The sequence below is a fragment of the Lynx rufus genome, unplaced genomic scaffold (assembly GCF_022079265.1).
Source record: "Lynx rufus isolate CCGP_SWC_20201006 ecotype Redwood Valley unplaced genomic scaffold, mLynRuf1.p SCAF_1, whole genome shotgun sequence".
NCBI classification, from domain to species: Eukaryota; Metazoa; Chordata; class Mammalia; order Carnivora; family Felidae; genus Lynx; species Lynx rufus.
This window is the reverse complement of record NW_025814823.1, coordinates 14,642,300-14,665,849: the sequence shown is the minus strand read 5'-3', so window position 1 is coordinate 14,665,849 and position 23,550 is coordinate 14,642,300. Positions and strand designations below refer to the sequence as shown.

Sequence of the window (23,550 nt, the reverse complement as noted above, 5' to 3'; positions counted from 1 at the left end):
GTGGTTTATTTCTTCTTGGTCTTGCTTTCATCAGTCAAGTGGGGGAAAAAATCCACAATGTTTCTATACCATCCATAGGCTTTTAAGATGGTGTCAGGTCCACTCATCTGTACACATCCCGGGTATATCCTAAAATCATTGGAACCAACATTTATGTACTATATGTATTCCCTACATTAGCCAGCAGGGCTATTAGGTTGCATCCACTGCAAATCTATACTTTATTGGGCTTTTTTTTTTCCTTTCCCCATTTAAAAGCAATGAAGTCTGAATGCTAAATTTCTTGATGAAAATAGAAAATAATATTCTTGAAAAATAATCCCATGCATTTGAGCTATTGGGCTACTAAATTTTTCCTGTGTGGCCATATATCTATACAGGTGTGTGGGTGTCTATGTAAATTTTCAGGGCTCTGTGTGTATATGGGTGTGCTTATATACGTGTTTGTGTATGTTTATAGACCATAAATAGTAAAACATGGTGTTTGTGACACAGCCTTATACGTTACTGGCTCTTGTGGAACTGTATATGGATCTTGTAAAACCTAAATGCCACAAATTGTTAAACGTGACATAGTAGTTGGGGCATTTTTAAGTTCAAAAGCAGTATGCTGAACTAGTAAGGCAAAATGGTTCCTAATAGATGTAATGATTTATTTAACAAACAAACAAAAAATTGGAATCCAGATACACAAAAAATGTGGCATTGAAACAAATCCAAAGTTGTGTTAATTTTTAAATATAAGCACACATCAATGTTTGTTTCGTTATGTCTTGATATTCAGTTATTAAAATGAGTAAATACTGTCACTGATGTTTTCTCTAGTGTATGCATTGATGACATGTATTGATTGTCAATCAATATTCACTAAGAATGAAACATTGATTTATAGAGTTGTGAGTAGTTGAGTGTTAATATTGAAACATAAATATAAAATAATCCAAACTGTGTTTGAGTTGAAGTAGGTTGGTAACAAAGCCAGATAACCTGTAAGGCAATTTTGTATGTTCTTTCAAAACACTATTCTGAACTGTTGACGTATTTTCAGTAGTAACCTTCCTATACTTGCTATGTGTGTGTATATATCTGTATAAATATATACACACTTGAAAATGTTAATCAAACGGATTTACTATATATGCATACATTTCCCATTTATACATATTTGCATTAGTTTTGCTAGCATCTCTAATTGTGCATGTGAGTGAGAACTGTATTTGTTTGAGATAGCCCACAAGAGTGTAGTGTAAAAATTAGAAATATATTGAATTCAATATACCGATTGCCTGATGCAGTTTGTTATACTGTCAGCTGAAAAATATTTGTAATTTTGTGCCTGTAACGCATGTGGAAAAGATAGGAAATCTGAGGCCCTAGCTGTAATTTTCAAGAGTGCATGATATATAGTGTCTTTAAAATGTGGTTCATTTTAGTAAGGATGATGGATAAATGGTGCATGTAATACATGGGTGTTTGTATTATATATGGCCACAAAAAGGTTTTGAAGCCAGGATAGTAGGCATCTGAAAGGTCACAGGCAAAGAAGCATGAAAGCTAATTTTCCTGTGGTGTGTATTTTTTATGTTATATTCATCAACAAACAAGGAATTGACTTATTTGTCCTAAGGACTTTTTACTTCAAAATACACTATGAATGTTGTACATTTGGATGAAATTTTTACAAAGAGGGTGACCTAGTTTCTGTATACAGTTTGAGTGGCTTGGATGTATATTCTCTTAAAAAGAGCATTTGGTGTCAAAATGTTTTAAAAATCCATCAGTTGAGGCCATCGTAGAGTTTTATAGTGCTAAATGATGAGATGTTTCATTGAACTACCCAGTTTTCAAAGTTCCATCACCTTGTGTTGTGGTTTCATTGTAAAGTGTTATAGCTTGTATTCCGCACTGGACCATGTTATTCCCCTCAAAGTTAACTTTGTGACACTTACCACCTTAGAATAACTATGTAATAAACAGGAAAAACCACCTACGTTGTTCAGTGAGTTTCTTTCAGAAAACTTATAAGTAGACACTGAAATGGAAATGACTTTGAGGGGTAATCTTTACCTTTGTAATTGTGTGTATGGCATTCTTGTGATGTAATTAGCACCAGCAAAGTGATACTTGAGATACTGCAGAATGGCATCCCATGACATCTAAAGTATAAAATATTGGCAATAACAAACAACAAAATGAGAAGACTATGTGATGAAGAATTCGGGTTCAGATGGTTATATTAAAATCATTAATATACTTTTCTCTCAGGGTTGTCTTAAGGGTGAATTTGTCAGACCAATGGCCGACTGATTGAAAAAAGAATTAATTGGCTTGCATTTTCTTAGACATACTAACTGTCTCCTGGGTTTGAATGCATTTTTTGCAAGGTCATCGAATTGTCGGGTGGGGGAAATGATCATGTAGATATATGTACATGGGTGTGTAAACAAGTTTTTTTAAATCACTGAATAAATAAATATATAAAATAAGTAAATATATGATAAAATAGTGATGATAATAAAATGCTTGCTTACCCAGCATCAGTCTAGAATAAAAATCCATACTTTATTTAATGCATAATGTGGGGTAAGGGAGAATAGAAAACTCTACTGGCTTAGTTAGAAAAATATTTTACAGTAAAATTATTATGGAAGTCCAAAATTCTAGTTTTAAATCTAACATTTTTAGTAGGTTCTTTTTAGCCTTAAAATTGTAGTTTACTTTAGTTGGTTCTCTTTATTTGTTCCCTGATAACCTGAATGTAACCAGTGCCCAAAGCAATAATGGTACAACTGGAAGAAATGTTTACAAATTTATAAATTCCAAATTGTATTTATGCTTTCTTAATATAGCAGAGTTTAAAATAAAGTATAGTAGGTGCCTGGAAGAGTAGTGAGCTCCCTTCATCACAGACTAGGAATCTCATTTGAGGAGTAAATCATGGGGGGAATTATTTTATTGAGAGGTGATAAACCAGATGACTTTCTGGTCCCCTTTCCAAACTATGATTTCATGAAGAATAACTCCTCAGAGGAGACATTGTGTCCCCCTCCCCCAAACAACAGTCTCTTCAAGACAAATGGTTCAGATTTTAAATTGATACATCTTGGCCTGACTCTTGAGGCAAGAGAGCTACCTGATCAAACAAAATTGCAGCTAAATACATTTATTTTTGAATGTTTGGCTCACATGGGTGGCTTCAGTATCATAGATTTAATCCCAGTATTCCCATTTTCATTTTTTGTTCCTCTGAGTAAACCAATTTCATGAATAATGGGTCTTCAGTCTTTTAAAAACTGTGACTGAATCTTTATGATAACATTTTACATTTTTCAATACTGATTCTTGTTACACACACGATTACTTGTCATAAACTGTATTTAGGCTAACATGTTATGAAGAATGCAGACAGAGGAATTTGAAAAAAAGGAATTCCCTTTCTCTTGTTTCACATAATAACACCTTACTAGTTATTATGGATCGATGTCACCAACTTGTTCTATACGCACTCGGAGAGCAAATGAATGTATGGTTTGTCTATACTCATATAGAATCCTTGGGTTTTAAGCTTTCTACACTAAGAGTATGATTTAATTTTTTTTTTTTTTTTATTAAAGGAGGTCATCTTTACAGATTCTGTAGACTTCAAGTCAAGATCACCAAGACAGTAGTTTGAGTTTGGTAACTATTTATTGGTTGCATTTTCTTTATAAAGTTGATCCACTTGATTTTCAAATTCTTTTTTTTTTACAGTTTTTCAAATCAATATTAACAAAGTAATAATTGTATGCCAAGACAGAATGTGGAGTGGAAGTAATACAATTATCCAATCAAAGCTAAAGTTATCTGGTGAGATTTTTCTACCTTGAATAGATCAGTTGCATCAATTGGATATTTTTGAAAACTTTATTCAGTGTAGTCCTCAGGTGAGTGACACCATTAATACAAATGACAGGGGTAACTAGTACCATTATATTTAAAATGAAATGTTTTTAACTACATAGTCATCAGATACATCTTGGTAAAATGTGGTTAGAGCTGTTATGTCAGCTTTCTCACTTCAAAAAGTGTGATATGTTCTCCATCTGTTATATGATCCCAAGCTGAAAAGCTACACTTCGGATGTGTTCTTACTTAGGGCAGTCCTTTTATGAAGGTGTGCCATAAAAGCATCCAGGTGCCAGCAACCTGCCCACCTGGTTTCCATTAAATCAGCTTGGAGGTGATAACATTTCAAATGTCACAATGTCTCTTAGAGCAGCTAATTGCATTAAATTCTAAAATAACTGTATGTTCTGTACTGTGCACCCAGATGTCTTAGAACTAGCAAACTAAAGCAAACATAAAATCTTACCATTATGTATACTATAAAATGGTTTATCTGTCCAGAAAAGCCAAATAACTAAACTGATTTCACTTGTAAGCATGCAAAAATATAAGTGGGCTTTTCGGCTTCTGTCGGTCACAAATAAAGCTGGTTAATCTCATTGGGTTAATTCTAAAGAGCAAAAATTTACACATTTTCCCTTTACTATTTTCAAAATCCTTCAATCAGACTTATGGGCAGTAATCAAAACGTTCCAACACTGTCTAAATTAGTATATTTAGGATTAGTAACTAGCATACACAAAGAGCCATCTCTTGCTAGTTGAATCACTTCAACTAGGAGAGAGGACAAAAAACATTAGGTGACAAAGCCAGAATCCAAAAAATAACAGTCTGCAAGCATATCTATGTAATAAATATAACATTTAACATGAATAAATAGGAAGTCTTACACTTGATCCAAAACACCAACCTCTCAAATACAGACTAGGGAGATCTGACATATCTGTGAGCTCAGTGTCAGGCTAAAAAGCTATGGTGCTATCAATAAGCTGATGTGATCTTACCGTGCATTAATATTCTGTTCACAAGGAAGAAAGCTCTATCCTCTGCTCTGGGCTGGTCAGGTACACCTAGAATATTACATTTGTTTTAACACTAGCATTAACAAGAGTTATTGAGAACTGGAGTGTATCCATAGGAAGGTAAAGAGGTTATGGAGCTCTGTCACATGATGAACAATAAAAAAAAAAAAAAACCAACTCTGGGAATATCCAAATTGAAGGGGTGCAGTAACTATTTCCAACTTCCGGAAGCACTGTCATATGAAAAATGGATTAGACCTGTAATGGGTAGCTCCAGAGGTGAGAGCTAAGACCAATAAAGGAAAATGTAGAAGGACATCATTTCAACATACGGAAGAACTTTCTTGGCCTCATATGAACAATTAAGGGGCTACCTCAAGAAATAATGTGTTCACTGGCGGAGGTGTTTGGACAGAGGCCATTTTACCACATGGCTGGGATTTTTATAGTGGGAATTTGGTCTTTGAATAGAAGTAGGGTGGAATAGATAATATTTAAGGCTTACTCCAATCCCTGAAATTCTTTTAATCTATGAATAATCATTGTCTTAGAAAAGGGTATAATGTTAACTATCTTACTTCTTTGGGAAAAAGAAGTGATAACCCCATTAAAAATCGAATACTCTGAATCTTTTACTCTGAGCATAAAATAAAATGAGAACATTCCTCTTGGAGTTCTACTTGTAATTAAGTAAATTTTTCTCTTAAAAAATGCTGTTACCCTCAGCATGAAATTTGAAATTACCTTGGGTACATTTTCAAACCTGAAGTTGAAGATAAGCAATTCTAAAAGTAAGCAAACTTGTGTTAATTCTACCTTTTTTTTTTTTTTTTTCCAAACCAGAGCCTAAAATCCTTGAGGGGTTTTTGTCCATAAGGCAGAGAAAACACAGCTGGCGTTGTGGCAAGCATTCAGGGCATCAGACGTTTGGCTGAACTGTTAAAAATGCAATTAGTTAGTTGATAAGGCATTTAAGTGAATAATATCCAGCAAGTTTATAGCACATTACAGTTTAAAAGATGTTTTCATATACTTTGGGTCAGAGTTCTTTTTTGTTTTTTTAATGTTGATTTATTATTTTTGAGACAGAGTGTGAGGAGGGGAGGGGCAGAGAAAGAGGGAAACAGAATCCGAAGCAGGTTCCAGGCTCTAAGCTGCCAGCACAGATCCTGACATGGGGCTGGAACTCATGGACCCCGAGATCTGAGCCGAAGTCGGACGCTTAACCGACTGAGCCAGCCAGGTGCCCCTGGGTCAGGGTTCTGTTTTGAGTATCTGATATTATTAAAAGAACAAGCTTTTGGAATTGAGTGCATAACTGTGGACATCTTTGCTAGGAAACATGCTACTAGTCTATTAATTCGAGTGCTTGATGAAAGAATGTGTCTTTGTATTCTAAAATTTAAAACACCATATGACAAGACAGCACCTGCCACCCCAAACCGCAATGTGTCTACATTATTAAACACCACTTGTGATGCTGCTGGAAGAAATTCAAGGATCAGAAAGCCCAGAAGAGAAGGTCTACATTTTAGACATTTACTTACTGCTTTTCTGCTTGGAACAACATTATGTCTACAGCAAAAGCAATGACACAAGGGATAAAAGACCTCACTTTGTGGAAAACACACACCTTCCTCTCAAATGTGGTAATGTTAATGTTTATTTTCTCCAGACATCGACATCGTAAATCTGCCTTGTTTAAGCCTTGTATTCCAATATTACAAATACAAGGTTTTCACACACAGACTTCAGTAAAAGTCAGCAGAGCGTGACTTAGAAGCTCATACATTTACAGTACCTTCGACAGAGTTGATTATGACTACATAGTATCATCTCAAGAGAAAACTGTTTCAGTGTCATGATTTGAATCCCTCTTTCTAGCCTGATATAGGATAAATGTGTTCTGCTGGTCACAAAGGGAGGCTAGATGAGATGGAAAAGACCCCACTCAAGTCACCAGACTGATTGATTGATGGGGGAATTCTCATGATATAGGAAAATAAAGGGCACACCACACAAACTATGTGGCCTTCGGGGGTATTCTGGAGTAACCACACAACTTCTAGGATGCCCTGTACAGAAGCAGATGTATCCTTTCCGCGAATTTAACTTTTACCCCAATGTCAGCTGTCAGCTTTGATGAACTTGTCCAATGGAGCATATTTATCTTAGCCAAACCTGGGAGAACAGGCAGTGGACTCAAATGGCCCTGCAGTGATTTAAGTAACATTTCCCGAATGATATTAGTCTTTTTGGTGAAAACTATAACCTTTGCTTTTACATGAAGGTACTGTTGGGGGTAAAGGAATTACATAAAACTTTCTCCTCCCTCCCACTTTGTGTCCTGTTAAGGCTGGATGCAATGGGGAGGAGGTTGAAGGGAAACAGGTAAGCGGAAGAAAAATAGGTCAACTTTGCTTCTCGCCACCTCTTCATTATTAATTCCACTACAGATGCTCTTTCCCTTCTCTCTGCTCCACAGACAGCCGGCACCATGAGCCAATGCCGCCCCCTCACCGCCTCCTGCTCCCATCAGGCCAACCAAGTGGATAAACCCAGGGAAACAGAAGGAAGATCTTTTAGGACAAGCTGTGTTCACTGTTTAGAAATAGCATTGAAATGTGCAGATTGTTTTCTCAAGGAATAGATGCAGAGATGGGAAGGTTCATTGTTAAAGTACTGCCCTGTAGCTAATCATAGTACTAAATATTTGGTATTGTTTCACCCTCTGAGCTTTGTAATAGAGCTGTTACCCTGTCTGCTCTCATTGGTCTTGGGTCAAAATACACCAAAAATACAAGGGAATCACCAGGCTTAGGCTTTTATTCCTGTCTTTGCCTCAGACTTATTTTGTAACAGTTAACATATCGATAACCGGCTTAGTACTTGTGTCTTTATTGCAAAGTGGAATTAACAAACCCACTCTATAACCTTTCTCCAACGATGTGGTAAGCCTCAATATTTTTTTTTGGAAAATTCCATAAAATAAACTGAAGAGGATTTTTTTTTCCTATGGTGAGAATAGAAAACTCATTGGATGAGATCAGAGTGGCACCATATTTGAGGCCTGTTTGCAGATAGACTGTGGAAAAGTGAGGTGAGATGCTTAAAATCTGACAAACCTAAACAGTAAGCTGTGGGATGCTCATTTTGAGAAAAAGGAATAGAAAGTCAAGGAACATCCAAATTTAGAGTGATTATCCTGACACAGTTAAACCATCCATTACTGGTTAATAGGGTGGGAAAGAGAAGCAATCCAATTGAATAAAAACCTCCCTTTTCGAGTGTTCAGAGCAAATCCTCCCTGGTGACGGGTGCAGTTACTTCCCGAGATTCTGGGCTGGGCATAGCATCTGGAGACTGGCACCCTGACCCAGTGTTTTCATTCTCTGTGTCTGTTCCCTTTTGCAGAGCTCTCAACATGGAGGTTCCTCTACTTCCCTTGCATCCACCAAAGTCTGCAGCTCAATGGACGAGAATGATGGACCTGGAGAAGGTGGTGAGCTTGGGAACTTGGTATCTGAGGAGAAGGCTTCCCTTGTACAGGGGGCAGAGGATGGGTTGGCTAAATTTACTTCAGAAAACCGTAACTTTGGGAGCATTATGAAATAGAAGCTTAACACAGCTCCTGGGGGCCAGAGGAAGGGGATAGGATTGCATATAGTTTCTCCCAGGGATCATATCTACTCTATGGGAACAGGAAAAGGGAATTAGCCCGATTTGGAGATATTTCACATCCTCTGAGGGTATAAGTATTCTAAGAAGGCCAGCTATTGCCTACTTTGAAAATAAAAGGAAGTAATGGCTGCCTTTGTTTTCCCCAATTCTGATCACTTGCAGTATATTAAAGTATACTTATTCTCTTGATTGACTGGTTTGGCCCCACAGATGTACTTAAGTGAACTCAATGTGTGAAAACATGGCCTTACAAAAAGAATTACTTGATAGCAATTGCAAAAAATATTCTTTGTACCTTAAGCTAGTACATTTTAGAATTTCTCTTTGATGTGGTCAAATGACCTGGATTCCAGAATTGACTTTTTCACTGACTCGTTGAATTGTTTTGGATAAGCCTCTTCAGCTTTTTTTTCACCTTGGTTCCCCTTCTATAAAATTGTGTAAGACTGTACTATATGCCTCTTTCCTCGCTGGGGGTCATTATCAGGCTCAAATCAATTATGAGAAAGTATTTAGAAAAGTAGAAAACTGATATGATCAAGTCACTGTTAAAGAATCGGCATCCCTCATTTGTTTGAAATGATATTATTTAGTTTTCCAGAGAAAGTACCTTTGGGGGGAAGCACTTTGATTATGTCAAATGAGATAAGTGATTTGCACATGAATTCTTTCCTATCATGCGGTATCAGATTTTTTTTTTTTTTTTTTTTTTTTGCATTTCCAGAACTATGAAATTCAATCATCTCGAAGTGCCTTTTGTTTTACTGTGTTGTATCTACCTAATGAAATGAACTGGTCCTTGGCTAAGACTTCAGCAAAGACTTCTTAGCCAAAAGCCTAAAAGATACATTTTTATCAATAGGAAAAAAAAATCCCAAGCCGTGTGCTCCAGATGGGTGCCTCAGTGATGCATCCACTGGAAGGACGGATGAAGTGCCTCCTTCCGTTTCCCATCTGGAGTCAGACTTGCTTCTGACAGCCAAGCATGGCTATTTTTATTATCCATGTAGTAAAGAGCCTTAAGACCGTGTCATCTGAGAGATGTTTTATAAATTCGGGTGCTTTGCAGTGGATTTGAAACTTCTCCAGCCATCTCCTCTAATTCCCATGGAGTAGACAAAAATCCCCAGGCTAAGTCTTTCAAACAGAGGCAAAATTATTGGCTTCTTTGGGTGTGAGATGGTGGGGATTAGGGAAGGGGTGTTAATTGGCTTCAGCTCTCACTTTATTCTGGAGACCACTGTGATAGCTTCCGGTGGGCAAAGACTAAAATGTCACCTATAAAGAGGTAAAGAGGCTGCACAAATAAATGCTAGGGGTAAAAATAGCAGCAGCAAATGTCCTACTTTGTACAACCCTTTCCAGAAATTCCATCCACCCTAGAATCCAGAGTGGTACAGATGGAGCATGATCACAGAACCAGAATAAGGGTCCTAACACACATGTGTGATAATTGTGAGTTTCCATTTGTTGTTCCCCAATGATGAGGACTAACGGAGAATACAAAAATCACCCAGAAAGTCGAGGCACCGCCTGAGGTTTTAATTTTATTGCGAGAAGAAATGTTTAGTCTCAGTTTATGATTAAAGGTCAGAATAGGAGCACATTTAGAAAACACACTAGGCCTTCCATCACATTTTGTATTCGGTTTGCCTGAGGGAGAGCTAGGATTTATACCTTTAAAGCATGTAAATTTTAGAGCCCAGCAATAAAAGGCTTTTTACACTCCTAAGATGGTAAAGGTTATCCAATATATTTATGTGACCTAAGTGTGGCTTATTTAGTTTTATGGCCCCAGATATTTAAAGCATTATTAGGCATTTGTAAAATGTTTCAAAATGCATTTTAAGGGGGAAAATGTGTTGTGTTAGTGGCACTAACATAATTGAAACTACAAAACTGTTCTGTTCACAGACATAATAAATATTGCAATTTTAACTCAACATCTGCTATGCAGGTTGCTGGTGAGAACATTTGTCTAAAATCTGGTCATTGATACTGGGGAGGGCTGACACTCCGGGCTTAGTTCATAAGGAATTTTACGGAGATCTCCACTTCAGGATGTAGTAAAGCTAAGTGTCCAAACAGCAGGCATGCTTCATGCTTCTACCCTGTCAAGCAGCCCGGCGCCCCCTATAAACTCCATTTTCCTACTGAGCCATCCCTGGGAATGTCATTTCTCTGTAGACAGGGGGTGTTCCGTAAACACTATTGATCACATTGGCATGAAACCCACAGAGCCAAACTTCCTCCTCAGAATCCCCACTGTCCCTCTTCCATCGGTGGGAATGGACCCCATACGTTCTACGTTTCCTTTTAGTTTATCATTCGTCTTAGTAAAACACTGTTGAGTATGGAGTGTCAGCAGCAGGGCTTGCCTCACTGTACGGAAAGTGACATATTGATTCTGAATCAGTTCCAGTCTATCCGATGATACTTCTAAATGTCTCTCTGGTGCAACATCTGTGTTCCCTTTTCTACCGATAAAAATGTACTAATGATTCTTTCAGAAGTGTTGGAGGAAGGCTTCCAGATTCCAGCCACAATAACAGAACGATATAAAGTCGGAAGAACAATAGGGGATGGAAATTTTGCTGTTGTCAAGGAATGTGTAGAAAGGTGAGAAGGATCTCATTTGCATCGAACTTTAAAGGAGACATTTGGCATTATGTTTTCCAAGATTGTGTCTTTATTTGCAGTCTGTGGCACATATGGAACAGGTTAATGTCTCAACTCCAGATGTAACAAAAAAAAAATTTAAAGAAAGAAAAGTCCATCTAACAACAGATTTGAAAAATGTAGTGATTTCTGGGACAATCTATAAATTAAGGACTTTGATTTTTCCTTTTTAATGTACTCAGCAAAACTTTGCCAGATCTTTCAGGTGAGTCCTTTTATTTTGGTAAAAAAAAAAAAAAAAAAAAAAAAAAAAACATATTGAGCAGTTTTTTCTGCACTTTCTGGAGCCATTTTGTAGAGGTCAGAACGTTTTTGTATACAGTGAATTCTAACATGATATATCATCAAATTAAATATAATAACCTTGCTTTAAAACGCATCTGTACTGATGCCAACAAAAATAGTGTTTAGTGCATTAAAATATCTTAAAATGAAAGACATCGGTACTCTTGTGGGCCAAAGGTGAGGGGTTTGGAGTAAAAGGTTTATGCCTGAGACTTTGGTACCTAATCAAGGACAGTGGCTGGTGGCTCCTAGATGAAGTGACAACTAATAAAGTCACAACCCAGATTAAAGTAGCCTCAAACTCTAAGCCGGGTGTTCGAATTGGAATTCCTTTCTTGAGCAGATTCTTGCTTTACAGGGGCCTGGTGAGCCAGAAGCATCTTCTCAGAGCTGGTGAGCAGAGTTTTGAAAAGTCAGGGGGAACCTGCCTCGTTCCTTGAGGGGGGTGGGTGTACCCCACTGGCTTCCTGGGGACCGGCCCGGGGTGTGTGCGCTTCCTTTGCCACTTTTCTCTGCCCTGAGTGAGGCTGGGCCTCTGCGGGTCAGCGCTGTGTGAGATAACGCTCCTTCCCTCTGCCCTACCACTCAGGGAGGATGCCTCGGACTAGGAGCGTTAGCCTGGCAAGATCCCCAGCTTGTTCTTCTCCAGGGGCTCTGATTTAGAAGCACAGTTTCATGCTACTTTAGAGCTGGAGGTCTGCACAGGGCCTCGGACACCACAGGGGTCCTTAGTTTGGCCAGCGTCCACCGATTTGCTCCCCAGCTTTTGCAAAGGAAACTTTGCTTCCTTTGCGGCTGTTAGGGAGACGCTTCCCTGACTAAGGTGACAGAGCCCTCGTCAAGATACCCTTGTGCACCAAATCTCAAACTTTGCTCCACCCCAGCATACCAGGTGGGCTAGGGTATTCCCAGTGCTAGCAAACTTCTGTAGCAGCCACTGTTTGTAAGAGGGGCGTGAGGAATCGGCAGTATGGAAAACCCCTTGGTAGTTACTGCTAGGCCAACTTTTCCCCTGTCTTCCCCTCATCACCCTACTGCCACCACGCAGTGTGACCATTTATTGCATCACCACCAAATATAGAAAATTCTCCATTGCTTTCCTAGGCTTCACACCTTCACAAACAGGAACAACCACTGTTTGCTGAGCACACACTATGTACAAAGCCCTTATCATATTTCATGTAATTGCCATGATAATCCATAATATCGGTATTGTCTCCATTTATAGCATACAAAGAACACCTAGAGAAGTGAAATGCCCAAAATCGCTCAACGAGGAAGTACTTAGTAAGGCATGGGTCCGAGCCCAGCTCCAGAACCCACACTTTGACCGCTCTGCTGTCTCCAAGAGTCCATCATGAGAATGCAGCTTATCTGACCTAAAGTCACCCATGCCCTATCTGTTCCTGTAGAAAGAAGTCCAAAATTAAATCAAGGAAGCCATTCTTAAGGCAATGGATGGAAGTGTGGGTGTGTTTAAATACGTTTATATTTCATTTATACCTTTACTGATAGTCAATTCAACTATTTTTTAACGTTTTTTCCACCGTAGCAGAAATTCCCATTTTTAGCAGATTGCCCTTCGTATGTGGGGTATCTGCCAGAGTTCATCATCTGTTGAGTCTGGTGTGGCAGCCATGTGCTGTGTCTTCTAGCTAGCACAGGGAGCATGATGGCGTCTTAGTCCAACATTACTGGTCTTCCCACAGTAGGAATTTATCAGGGTTCCATCCAGAATTAATTTCTTTCTCTCTAGTTTGGCTTGTGTTCATTTTGCATGAGTTCACATCTTGGGTCTCTTCGTACGAACCTTCAGAGTCTAAACACCAGATCGCTCCAAAAAGTGTTAATATTCTGCTCCTGCTGAATGAGGACATATGGCATGTGCCCTCTCTCCCTGGAGGCATCACGAAACATTCTTTTAATATTTTCCAGAGGTCCGAGAAAATAAAAGCAAGCTAAGAACGTTGTGAATGGCACACATTGCTTGCGGGTACATTCTGCCATATTTTGAAGGATGCATGAGTACTAACAAGAGCAAATATGTCCCTCCTCTGTTAATAATATGCTGTCACAGGGAAGGTTTTCCTATAACAATGGATACAATAACAGTGTTCTGTAGGCTTTTTGTTCCATGGTCGCGAGCCAGCATATCCTTTGGTAGTAACTGCCAGGCCCGCCTAGATTTCTTTCTCCTCCCCAGCAACAGTTTCTCCAGTGGCCTCGGGAGCCCCTAGGACGTGCTAAAGGAAGTTGGTGAACTGAGACGTGTTCTATTCTGAAGCTGTTTCATAGAGCACTTGAGGCCCCAAAGAAAACTCAGAAAGCTGAAAAGCACTATAGAGAAGTCAGAGCATGAGTAGTGGTCTCTCAATGAGGTGGCCTTCATCTTTGGCTTTCCTGGCTCTTCATGCACTAATCACCATACAAGCCGAGGGTACATGTGGTGCAGTTATGACCAGTGACAGTGTCTCAGATAGGTTTTGGCCCTCCTGTCTACCTGCACTGCTTGCATTTTCAGCAATATAGGCATCAGAATTGTATTAAGATTCGAGCTGCCCATGATTCCCTCTCTCCCTACTTCCCCTATAAACCTGAGGAAGTATACAATGAAACCATTGGCTTCAGCAGTGAGTGTAGGTGGGCTCGAACCCATCTGAACATTCTGAGGCTTCAGTGTCACAAATAATGGGTTGCATCTACCTAGAAAGTCTTCAGAATTCTCAAGAACCTCCAAAACCTTGTAACTGTAGTTGGAAGGTATTTCCTTCTGAAGTGCAATTTGGAGGATGAGTCAGAATGGAGAAGCTTAGCTATTTTTCAGCTAGCTGGCAGTGTGCTTCCTTCCTTTCTTCCCAAGGATGCTTGGCACCCAATAGCCATTGGGGCTCGCGCTCAAATTCAAAATAAAACTCTACTCCAGAGATGTGAGACTGGGCTCTCCACAATTACCCCATTAGGAGGAGGCTGAGATGGGCTTTATTATGATTATGAGGTAAACAAAGGGTGCTGTTTACGAACCCCTCTTTGTTGGGGGGTCCTAAATGCCACCACGCTCTGGAATCTCTGCACCTCACCCAACATGCTTGGAGGCCCTGCTAACTCAGGCCTACAGTGGACACATCTGGGTCTATAGAGAGAGATGAGACCCCGGTCCCTCTGCTTGAGAACATGACCCATGATCAAAGGACAGCCATGAAATTCATCAAATGCTATGGTGGGAATGCCTGGGAAGCTGTTTTTCCTTTTCCACGTAATCTTTTTTAGTACCCTGAAAACCTAGCAAATCCCCCATAAGAGCCACAACAAAAAGCACATTAGTCCAAGACACCCAATCACTAAGCATTCTGCTGCCTTGGGGAGAGTGGGGGGGAGCAGGCTGGCCTTGGGTTGACAGTCACAAAGTCTAAACAGGACAGCTTTCTCCAAACCATTGTTTTTTAGCACGAATATTAAAAATTAGACTTAGTTCAAGTTTGTAAAATTTGGAAATTTCTCTCTTAGTAGTTCAGTTTCTCACCTTAGGTCAAACCTAACAGGAAGAGACCTTACAAATTCGGTTCCTGTATACGAGGAAGCAAACAAAATCTGTCTAGCTGCTGCTGCTGCTGCCTTTGCTGTGACATTCAAGGGCTCCATGATTCTGTGCAAGGTCAAGAATGTAATTTCAGAAACAAGCAAATGGCTGATAGTTTCACCAGCAATCCCTGTGTCTAGTGTCCTCGCTATAACAAACTGTAGACTCCTGTCCTTGGGGACAGGGACCAAGTTTTACTCACCTCTGTAACTACCAAAGAACCATACGTGTGTTTTTTCTTTTAATTTTTAATGGCTATTTATTTTTGAGAGAGAGGGAGACACAGAATCTGAAGCAGGCTCCAGGCACCGAGCTGTCAGCACAGAGCCTGATGCAGGGCTCGAACGCATCAACCGTGAGATCATGACCTGAGCCGAAGTCGGACGCCCAACCGACTGAGCCACCCAGGCACCCCCCAAAAACCATGCCTGTAACCGCTTGCTGCGTAATTACAGGGGCACAGGGGTCCTCTGTGTTAGGGTATGCAGGAAGACAAATACTTGATTTAAGGTTTTATTTCTTGCCAAGTGTTTTCATTTACCAACTTAAAGCAAGCAGTTAAATTTTTATTCTTATGGTATACATTTAGTACTAACACCTGTTTTCAGGCTAATTTTCCAGACTCAGCTGCTTTCCTATAAACATATACTTCCAATAATTAAGGATTTTACTATGACTTTATCGTTCTGTCCTCAAGGAATCAAGAAAGAAAACTTGCGGTATTAATTTCGGTGGGTAAATCTAACTGAGTGTTGAGTCGTATTATGTAAGGTTCTGGGTACTGAACTCATAAAGTCCCTTTTCCTTCTAAGCCCTGGGGCCACAGCAACCCAGGCTTGCTCGCATTTTCCTTTCAGCCCTAGGCTCAGTACATAGCTTGATTTGCTTGGTGTCTTGGGAGCCAATACACCCACTTGCTCCTTGGAGATTCTGTTCCTTGTCCCGCTGTAGAGAAGATTCAGCCTTCCTGGTCCTACACCAGCCCTTTGCTTTGCATCCTGAAATCTTACTCGTTGCAGGGAAACAGAGGATCAACTGGCAAACACAGGGAATGAAAAAACTAAAAAGGCCCCCTCTCTTCTCACCAACACTGTCCTGTCATCCACCCCTTTATGGAGGCACAGAATGAAATGTGACCTCCATTCCAGCTCGCTGGCCCTCCCTGGGACTACCGGCTTTTATCACAGCAGACAGCCTGATAGTTCAGATTTCTCTGTCATCGAATGAAACGTTTTAAACCAGAAGGGAAATTGCTCATGGATTCAAAGCTCAGATTTGTTTTACTATAGTTTTTTTAGTGATTCGTGAAAAGCAGAATCTAGAAGCACTTCAGCTTTTAGTTTTCCTCTTGATTGAGGGTTTTCGCATTTGCGAACAGACCCTTCGGAAGCCTCTAAAGAAGAGGCTACTTAAAGGGACCCGGTGATCCCTTCATAATGTGAGGAGGCCCCTTGAATATGTGTAATTTCACTTTCCTATTTATCCAGGCAGGGACCTGGAAGTATCCTGGGAGAAGCAGTTTTAGCAGACGACACCATCCATGTCATGCCCCTGAGACACCCTGCTAATATGTGGCCTCTTTCATTTATCGGCAGGTCACTCTAGCTCTAAGCACATAAGTAGGAAATCCTCATTTGATTCTCTATCCTGAAGGTTCTAAAGCCCTATTTTAAACTTTTGTTTTTAATCAGCCCCACTCCCACTGTATTTCATTTGGATCCCTAAAGTTGGCTGTTATCTCTAGGGAAGGAGCTAAGCTGTCTCAGTTTCCCACCAGAAATGAAATGGCAATGCTTGTAAAATAGTGGTTTCTTATGCTTATTAAGTATACGTCGTCGTCGTCGTGTCCTTGGACAATAGAGCAGTCGGTCGTTTTTGGCACTACAGCATCTTAGAAATGCTAACACCACTTAGGAAGCTATTTAAAGGTAGCTGGGTGACTAAACCCTCCCTCCCACACCCATCATGGTGGGGAGGGCAGTGTTGGCTGGGCTGTGTGTGAAGCAGAGTCCTCAAGACCTCAAGAGTCCTGATTTTGATGCTGCCTTGTGGCTTTGGGAGATGAACTAACTGTCGCCTCTGTCTTATTTCTGTGATATGACACCACCACAGAAGGCCCAAGAAGTCACAAGAAGCTCAGATAATGGGCATATCCCTTTCTGTACACCTTGAACACATCATCCATGCTTTCTCCAACAGAACTCGTAGACTTGCACACTGAACCAGAGTCTAAAGAGTGTGAGCTGTGTACTGAGAGGTTTCAGTAAGACTGTGAGAGCCATTCAGAAAACGGTCACGACCACACTTCGTGGAGACAGAACTTCAAGAGAGATTGGGTAGAAGGGCAGAAACTCACGTCTGCTTTATGTCCTGACCACACACTTCAGAGGGCAGGGCAGGACTGGGCAACCCAGCAGGAAGAGTTACGCTTGGCAATAGCAATAATGGTGGGAACATTATTACAATATGGTAACATTAACAGCTCAAGATGTTTCTATGCTATCATGCTGGTTGTCCGCACACTTGGTCAGCCCCTTAAGATATACATATTTCTTTGAAAAAAGGAAAAAAAGAGGTGTTTTCTTTTTATAAAGTATTTACATCTATTTGATGCAAGATCTATGGGGTAAGAAATTAATCCTTACCAAAATGACTCAATAGATTTGAGATTCAATTTATTTTTTACAAATATTTTCTCTTTGCAGGTCAACTGCTAGGGAATATGCTCTGAAAATTATCAAGAAAAGCAAATGTCGAGGCAAAGTATGTATAAGGTTTATTATTGTGAAAATACATTGTTGTGGGGGGTAGAAACACAAAGATTAGTTCCCAAATATAAGTTCACCCTAGGGGTTTCATTTGGGTGGAATAGAATGTTATGTATTTATTGGAATATAACTTTATAGATATTCTTGGGATAAAAGTTAATTGGAATGGCTGTATGTTATTTCTGTCGCTTATCATTGTTTGTTTACTTGCTTTATTTACCGTTGTGTTTTAAGTTTCATTCCATCCTTCTATATGCAGTTAGAGTTATCCTGATAGGTTCTAAAATTACGAGCATCATCTGAGGACCTTTAACAGCTTGTGGTGATTGTAGGCTATCCGAATATCAGGATCTAAGATATATTCATTATATTTTACCAAAATGTATCTCCTTTGATCCTCAAATAGTATAGCTTTACTCATGTGAGTTAGCTCTTCATATGTTTTGACGTGTATATTGATTAAGGTAACTTTTCCCTCGAACAGGAGCACATGATCCAGAATGAGGTGTCTATTTTAAGAAGAGTGAAGCATCCCAATATTGTTCTTCTGATCGAAGAGATGGATGTGCCAACAGAACTGTATCTTGTCATGGAACTAGTAAAGGTGTGTATCTTAGAAAAAGAATAAACTTACACAAGGCACCATGCTTTTCTATATAATAGATAGCTCTCTCTCCTTTATTCCCTTCCATCAGTGTTTAGTCTCTCATTTCTATGCATTGGCATAATGGTGAAGAGTATTAATACTAGAATTTTACTGCAAGAGTTCAAGTCTCAGCCTTGCCCTACAACAGCTTTCTGACCTTGGGTATACCTCTCTGTACCTCAGTTTCCTCATACGTAAAATGAGAAGAATAATAGCACCTACCAGGAGTGTTATGGTGAAAACAAGAGGGATGGCTTCTGTTATGCACTTGCTAGCACACAGAAAGTGTTAGATACCATTACGATCATTGTTGTTATTTTAGTGGAAATCGTTCACATTTTCATGAACGGCATGCAAATGTCCCAACCATTCTTATATTTAAGAAAGGCTTTAAACTTTTAGTCACCAACCTAACAGAGAAACAGCACAGTCTTAACAATCATGCGAATATTCTGCTGCCTTTCAGTAAATGTTACAACCTTGTCCTGTCACATAAGATTACATTTGTGTTTTATTAATCACAGAATATGGAAATGGCCATATGTTAATAACGGCTGAATCTACGTGAAAGGTGACTCATCTCTTGCCTCTACTTCCATATTTAACATTTTCAGTAACTAAACGTTTTTATAAATTTAATGTTTAGTTTGCATGGAGTGATAGTTTTCACTTTTCTATTTTGTTGCTCTAACTGAAGGTGTGACCGATTTCTACTTCACTTGTAAAATGTCGTAAACCGGTCACACCACCCTCTGCATCAACTGTGCACATCCATCAGTGAGAGCCTTGGGCTCCAGGAACCCTGTTTGGAATCCCACACCCCAGCTGGTGGCAGGAATCAATACTGTAGAAGGTGGTATTTCCTTGGGTAAAGATTTAAGACAAAGACAGCATGTGATAAACTAATCTGTTACTATATAGAAAAAATATTCATTCAAAGAGCCTTTAAACTTCTATTATTCAGAGTTGCTTTACTTTAGAACCGTTGGCTTTTCTTTTCTTAGTGGCTATTTATCTCTACAGGTGAAGCCTCCTTTTTCCTTCCTCATGTTAGGATTTATTCCTTCAGAGAGGTGGGACTTATTTGTTTATAGTGATATAGGTTATTGTCACATTTGAAGCTAAGGGAGATAAAAAATGGTAAACTGTTCTTTCAACAAAAAAAGGCTGATTTCAGTTATTCAGAAGATTTTCATATTGGTGCTTTATTGCCAAATAAAGTTTGGTAATTACCAATATTATAAAATATACTTTATCTAGCACCAAAGGTAATATTTTTACAGTGACTTTAATTAAAAAGAAAAAAAAATTTTTTTACATTTATTCATTTTTGAGAAACAGAGAGAGACAGTGCACAAGTGAGGGAGGGGCAGAGAGAGAGGGAGCCGCAGAATCCGAAGCAGGCTCCAGGCTCTGAGCTGTCAGCACAGAGCCTGACGCGGGGCTCGAACTCACAAACCACGAGATCATGACCTGAGCCAAAGTCGGACGCTCAACCGACTGAGCCACCCAGGCACCCCATGACTTTAATTTTTAGAGCAATAAATTTAAACCATTCTTCTTGCCCTTGTGTGTGCTGTTAAACATTGATTATCCCCCATTTACTGGCTGATTTTTGCAGAGTTAAGGCCAACTTAAACTCGAAGCTGAGAAATGAAAGAGGCAAAGGCTTAAGAGTTCGGAATACATTTTGTGGGAAAGCCTAGTGTGATTGTCACGCATTTGCTTAGTCAGGCGACAATAGCTAAGTACCACTGGGAGGTCCTCACTTCACTTAACAGCCTTTTGCGAATCTCCTCTGGGGCACCAGGCTAGCCTAACAAGGCCAGAGGGTGTCTGCATAGTCCAGCATCGGGACTTCTCAATTGTACCACCAGATCATACCCTTAAATTTAGGCTGACCCCGAATTGCTGTGAGACCAGGTCTGGAAGTATCCCAGGAAGTAAAGGCCAAGCCCAGGCTTGACTTGAAAGGCTTCCACAACATTTCCCCCCTGAGAAATCTAGCTAAGGCTATGCCTCTCAAACCCTAAATGTCCGGTGGTGTGCCAGAGTGCCTGCAGCTATAGGATAGACAAGGCTTATGTTCTGGAAAACAGTAAAGTAACAGTTATTATGAGTGAAATTCCATAATTAATAAGAATAGGCCTTTAGACTTCTGCCTACAGATGTGTGCACATGGGAACTGTGTATGTGTTCCGAGGAAGGCAGGCCTTGTCGGGGAGGTGACCCCGCAGCCAGGCCCTCATTGATCAGCAGGAGTTAGAAAGGCAAAGAGACTAGAAGCGACGTTCCGGGGGGGGGGAGCCTAGGTGGCTCAGTCTCTTAAATATCCGACTCTTGATTTCAGCTCAGGTCATGATCCCAGGGTTGTGGGATGGAGCCCAAGTCGGGCTTTGAGCTGGGTGTGGAGGCTGCCTAAAATTCTTTCTCTCTGCCTCTCGCTGCCCCGCCGGCATGCATTCTCTCTCTTCCTTTAAAAAAAAAAAAAAAAAAAAAAAAAGGGACACTCTAGGAAGGGGGGTCTAAGGACGGGTCTGGAATGCAGGGTGATCTGGGCATGTTTTAATGATCTGGGAAGAATATCTAGTGGCAGGAGATGGGATGAAACAGGTTGGCATGAAGCAGGGCAACTGAGCATGGAGAACCATGGGGGAAAGGAATGCTGACTTCCTGAAGGGAGAAGAAAATGCCACCATTGCACGTGGGAAGGCAACAGTCATTTCGCCGGATGTTTTGTATGAACGTCCTGGCAAGAGGGCACGTTGTGAGGCCACATGACAGCCCCCAGGGACAGTGCAACAAAAACCTTCACCCGGAAGATGCAGTGGATGGCCCGGGAGGCTGTGCATGCGGCACGACTTATGGGAAGGACTGGCTGACTGCTTTGTTGAGGATGCAGAAGAAGGGGGGATACAGGATGCCCGGAGCCTACCTGGATAACTAGGACACCCGTGGAGTCGTTGTGGGGTTGCCGTACTCAGCCACGCACACATCCGGCTGCATCGGGGTGCTGTTCATGCAGACCGCAGTGGAAATCCCACCTCCTGGAGAGGCATGGAGACAACCTGTAAACCCACATCTGGCAGCCTCGCCTTTGAGAGAAACAGAAGGCCGAGAGAAAGTGTTCATGTTGACACAAATGTATGTGTTTAGTTTGGGAACTGAACGGACCGTGGGAGAAGCCCCCTGAGTTAAGGCTGTACAGGGGAGCAGAGGCCACGCCAGAGGGTGACATTCGAAAATTGTCAGCCTGCACGGGCTGTGTTTTATTTTTGCTATTTAAAAACAACAATGCAATCCCTTACCACCTGAGGCAACAGATGAACACAGTTGGCTCCTGTGCTCGGCCGTTTGGTGCACTGTGTGCAAGAATGATGCAAACGTTGTTAGTAAATCAGACACAAATTTCTGAAAGGGCTTCAAATAAATAGAACTAAAATTGGAGCCTACAATCATCCTGTGTCTCCAAATAACAATAAGTTAGCAAGGAACAAGGGAAACAAAAGTTCCGATGAATAATGGTCCTAGAAAACTTTCCTTGAAATTTTTCCATCCCCCTCCCTCCTCCTCTCTTTCTCTCTCATCTTTAAAATGACAGTTTCTGGTCCTTTCCTCTGCTCCTTACAAAGAAGCACGTTATTGAAAAAGAAAACAGTACACCCACTCCAAGAGAGCTAAATCTAGAGATTGAAGGGAATTGAATGTGTGTGTGTGTGTGTGTGTGTGTGTGTGTGTGTGTGTGTGTGAATTTCACAAGCCAGCAGAACATTTTGTTAAGGGTGTGGTCTGCACTATTACCTGTTTCTCATTTGAGGAGGTTTAGGATTATGACTTTGAACTTCTGTTGGCCGTTGGTACAAGGCACGTAGCACGTGCCACCGGGGCACCCAGGTGTGTGTCACAAGGCTGCTGCCCTGGAGACCTGGCTCCCCCTCTCCACCGGGGCTGGGGCTGTGGTAACGACTTCGTGTTGGATGGCAGGGAGTCCTTGCCCTGCTTCTTTGAGCCCTGGAAGAGATGCCACTGGCTTTCCCAGTGGGGAGAGAAATCACCATGGAGTCCATGAGCCTTTGAGAGGAAAGTGGCAGGGAAAGCCCTGGGAGCCCAAAGACTCTGCAAGTATCATTCATGTCCCTGATAGCGTGTCAGTTTCCTCTCCAGGCGGCCCGATCGGACCATCTGTTAATGTGCTGCTCCACCTGCCGTTCTCTTCTCAGGGAGGAGACCTCTTTGATGCCATTACTTCCACTAACAAATACACTGAGCGAGACGCCAGTGGGATGCTGTACAACCTGGCCAGCGCCATCAAATACCTGCACAGCCTGAACATTGTCCACCGGGACATCAAGCCAGAGAACCTCCTGGTAAGAGGGATTCTAACCTCAGGGGTCTTGAGTTCCAAGCACTCATGAGTGAATATCAATCTTTCTTTTTTCCTTTCCTAATTTCTTCCTTTTTTAGAAGGAAGAAACTACCTTAAGGGCTAGTTTCCAGCTGGACTTCAGTAACTAGCTAGAAACTAGCCTTTTAAGTTTATCTATAAGGATTAATGTACCATTAGGAGTACTTGACTAATCAGTAGCAAATAAAAACCTGAGACAGGGTTGGGGGAATAGAACTCGGAACCTCTAGGGCTGTGGTTAATACCCTGGGCTAAGCCAAGATAATCGTGAGCATTTACATGCCTATTATTTATCCACGGCATTTTGATGTTAAAAGTTTTTACTTGGGGAAAGAAAAAAGGAAGCCCTTGGTCTCCCAAATTTATATTTCAATAATATGAGCTAAAAGTTAAGACAATAAATCATGAGTTTTAAAGTCACCAGCCCTTCAGCATAAAAATAATCATAACGGGGACTGATTTTTAAAATCACAGACGTAAAAAAAAAAATAAAAAAATAAAAAAAAAATAAAATAAAATCACAGACGTCCTGACCCTCCTTTATGACCATTTGTTTTCCTTTTACATGAACTCAGCATCTTTGGGGGAAACGCCGAGAATTC

At 40.6% G+C, this 23,550-nt stretch overlaps 1 protein-coding gene across 3 annotated transcripts in view; it reads left to right on the top strand.

The window, feature by feature from the left end:
• Nucleotides 1-23,550, top strand: part of DCLK1 (doublecortin like kinase 1) — a 335,556-nt gene that overhangs the window by 266,540 nt on the left and 45,466 nt on the right. For 2 of the 3 annotated variants that reach the window (XM_047075683.1, XM_047075741.1), the window contains exons 6-10: nucleotides 8,322-8,406; nucleotides 11,099-11,207; nucleotides 17,835-17,892; nucleotides 18,382-18,501; nucleotides 22,764-22,910. In XM_047075683.1, coding sequence (XP_046931639.1) covers nucleotides 8,322-8,406; nucleotides 11,099-11,207; nucleotides 17,835-17,892; nucleotides 18,382-18,501; nucleotides 22,764-22,910 — 519 coding nt within the window. Of the gene's footprint in view, nucleotides 1-8,321; nucleotides 8,410-11,098; nucleotides 11,208-17,834; nucleotides 17,893-18,381; nucleotides 18,502-22,763; nucleotides 22,911-23,550 lie in introns of all 3 variants that reach the window. The other variant, XM_047075677.1, reaches the window with a different exon arrangement.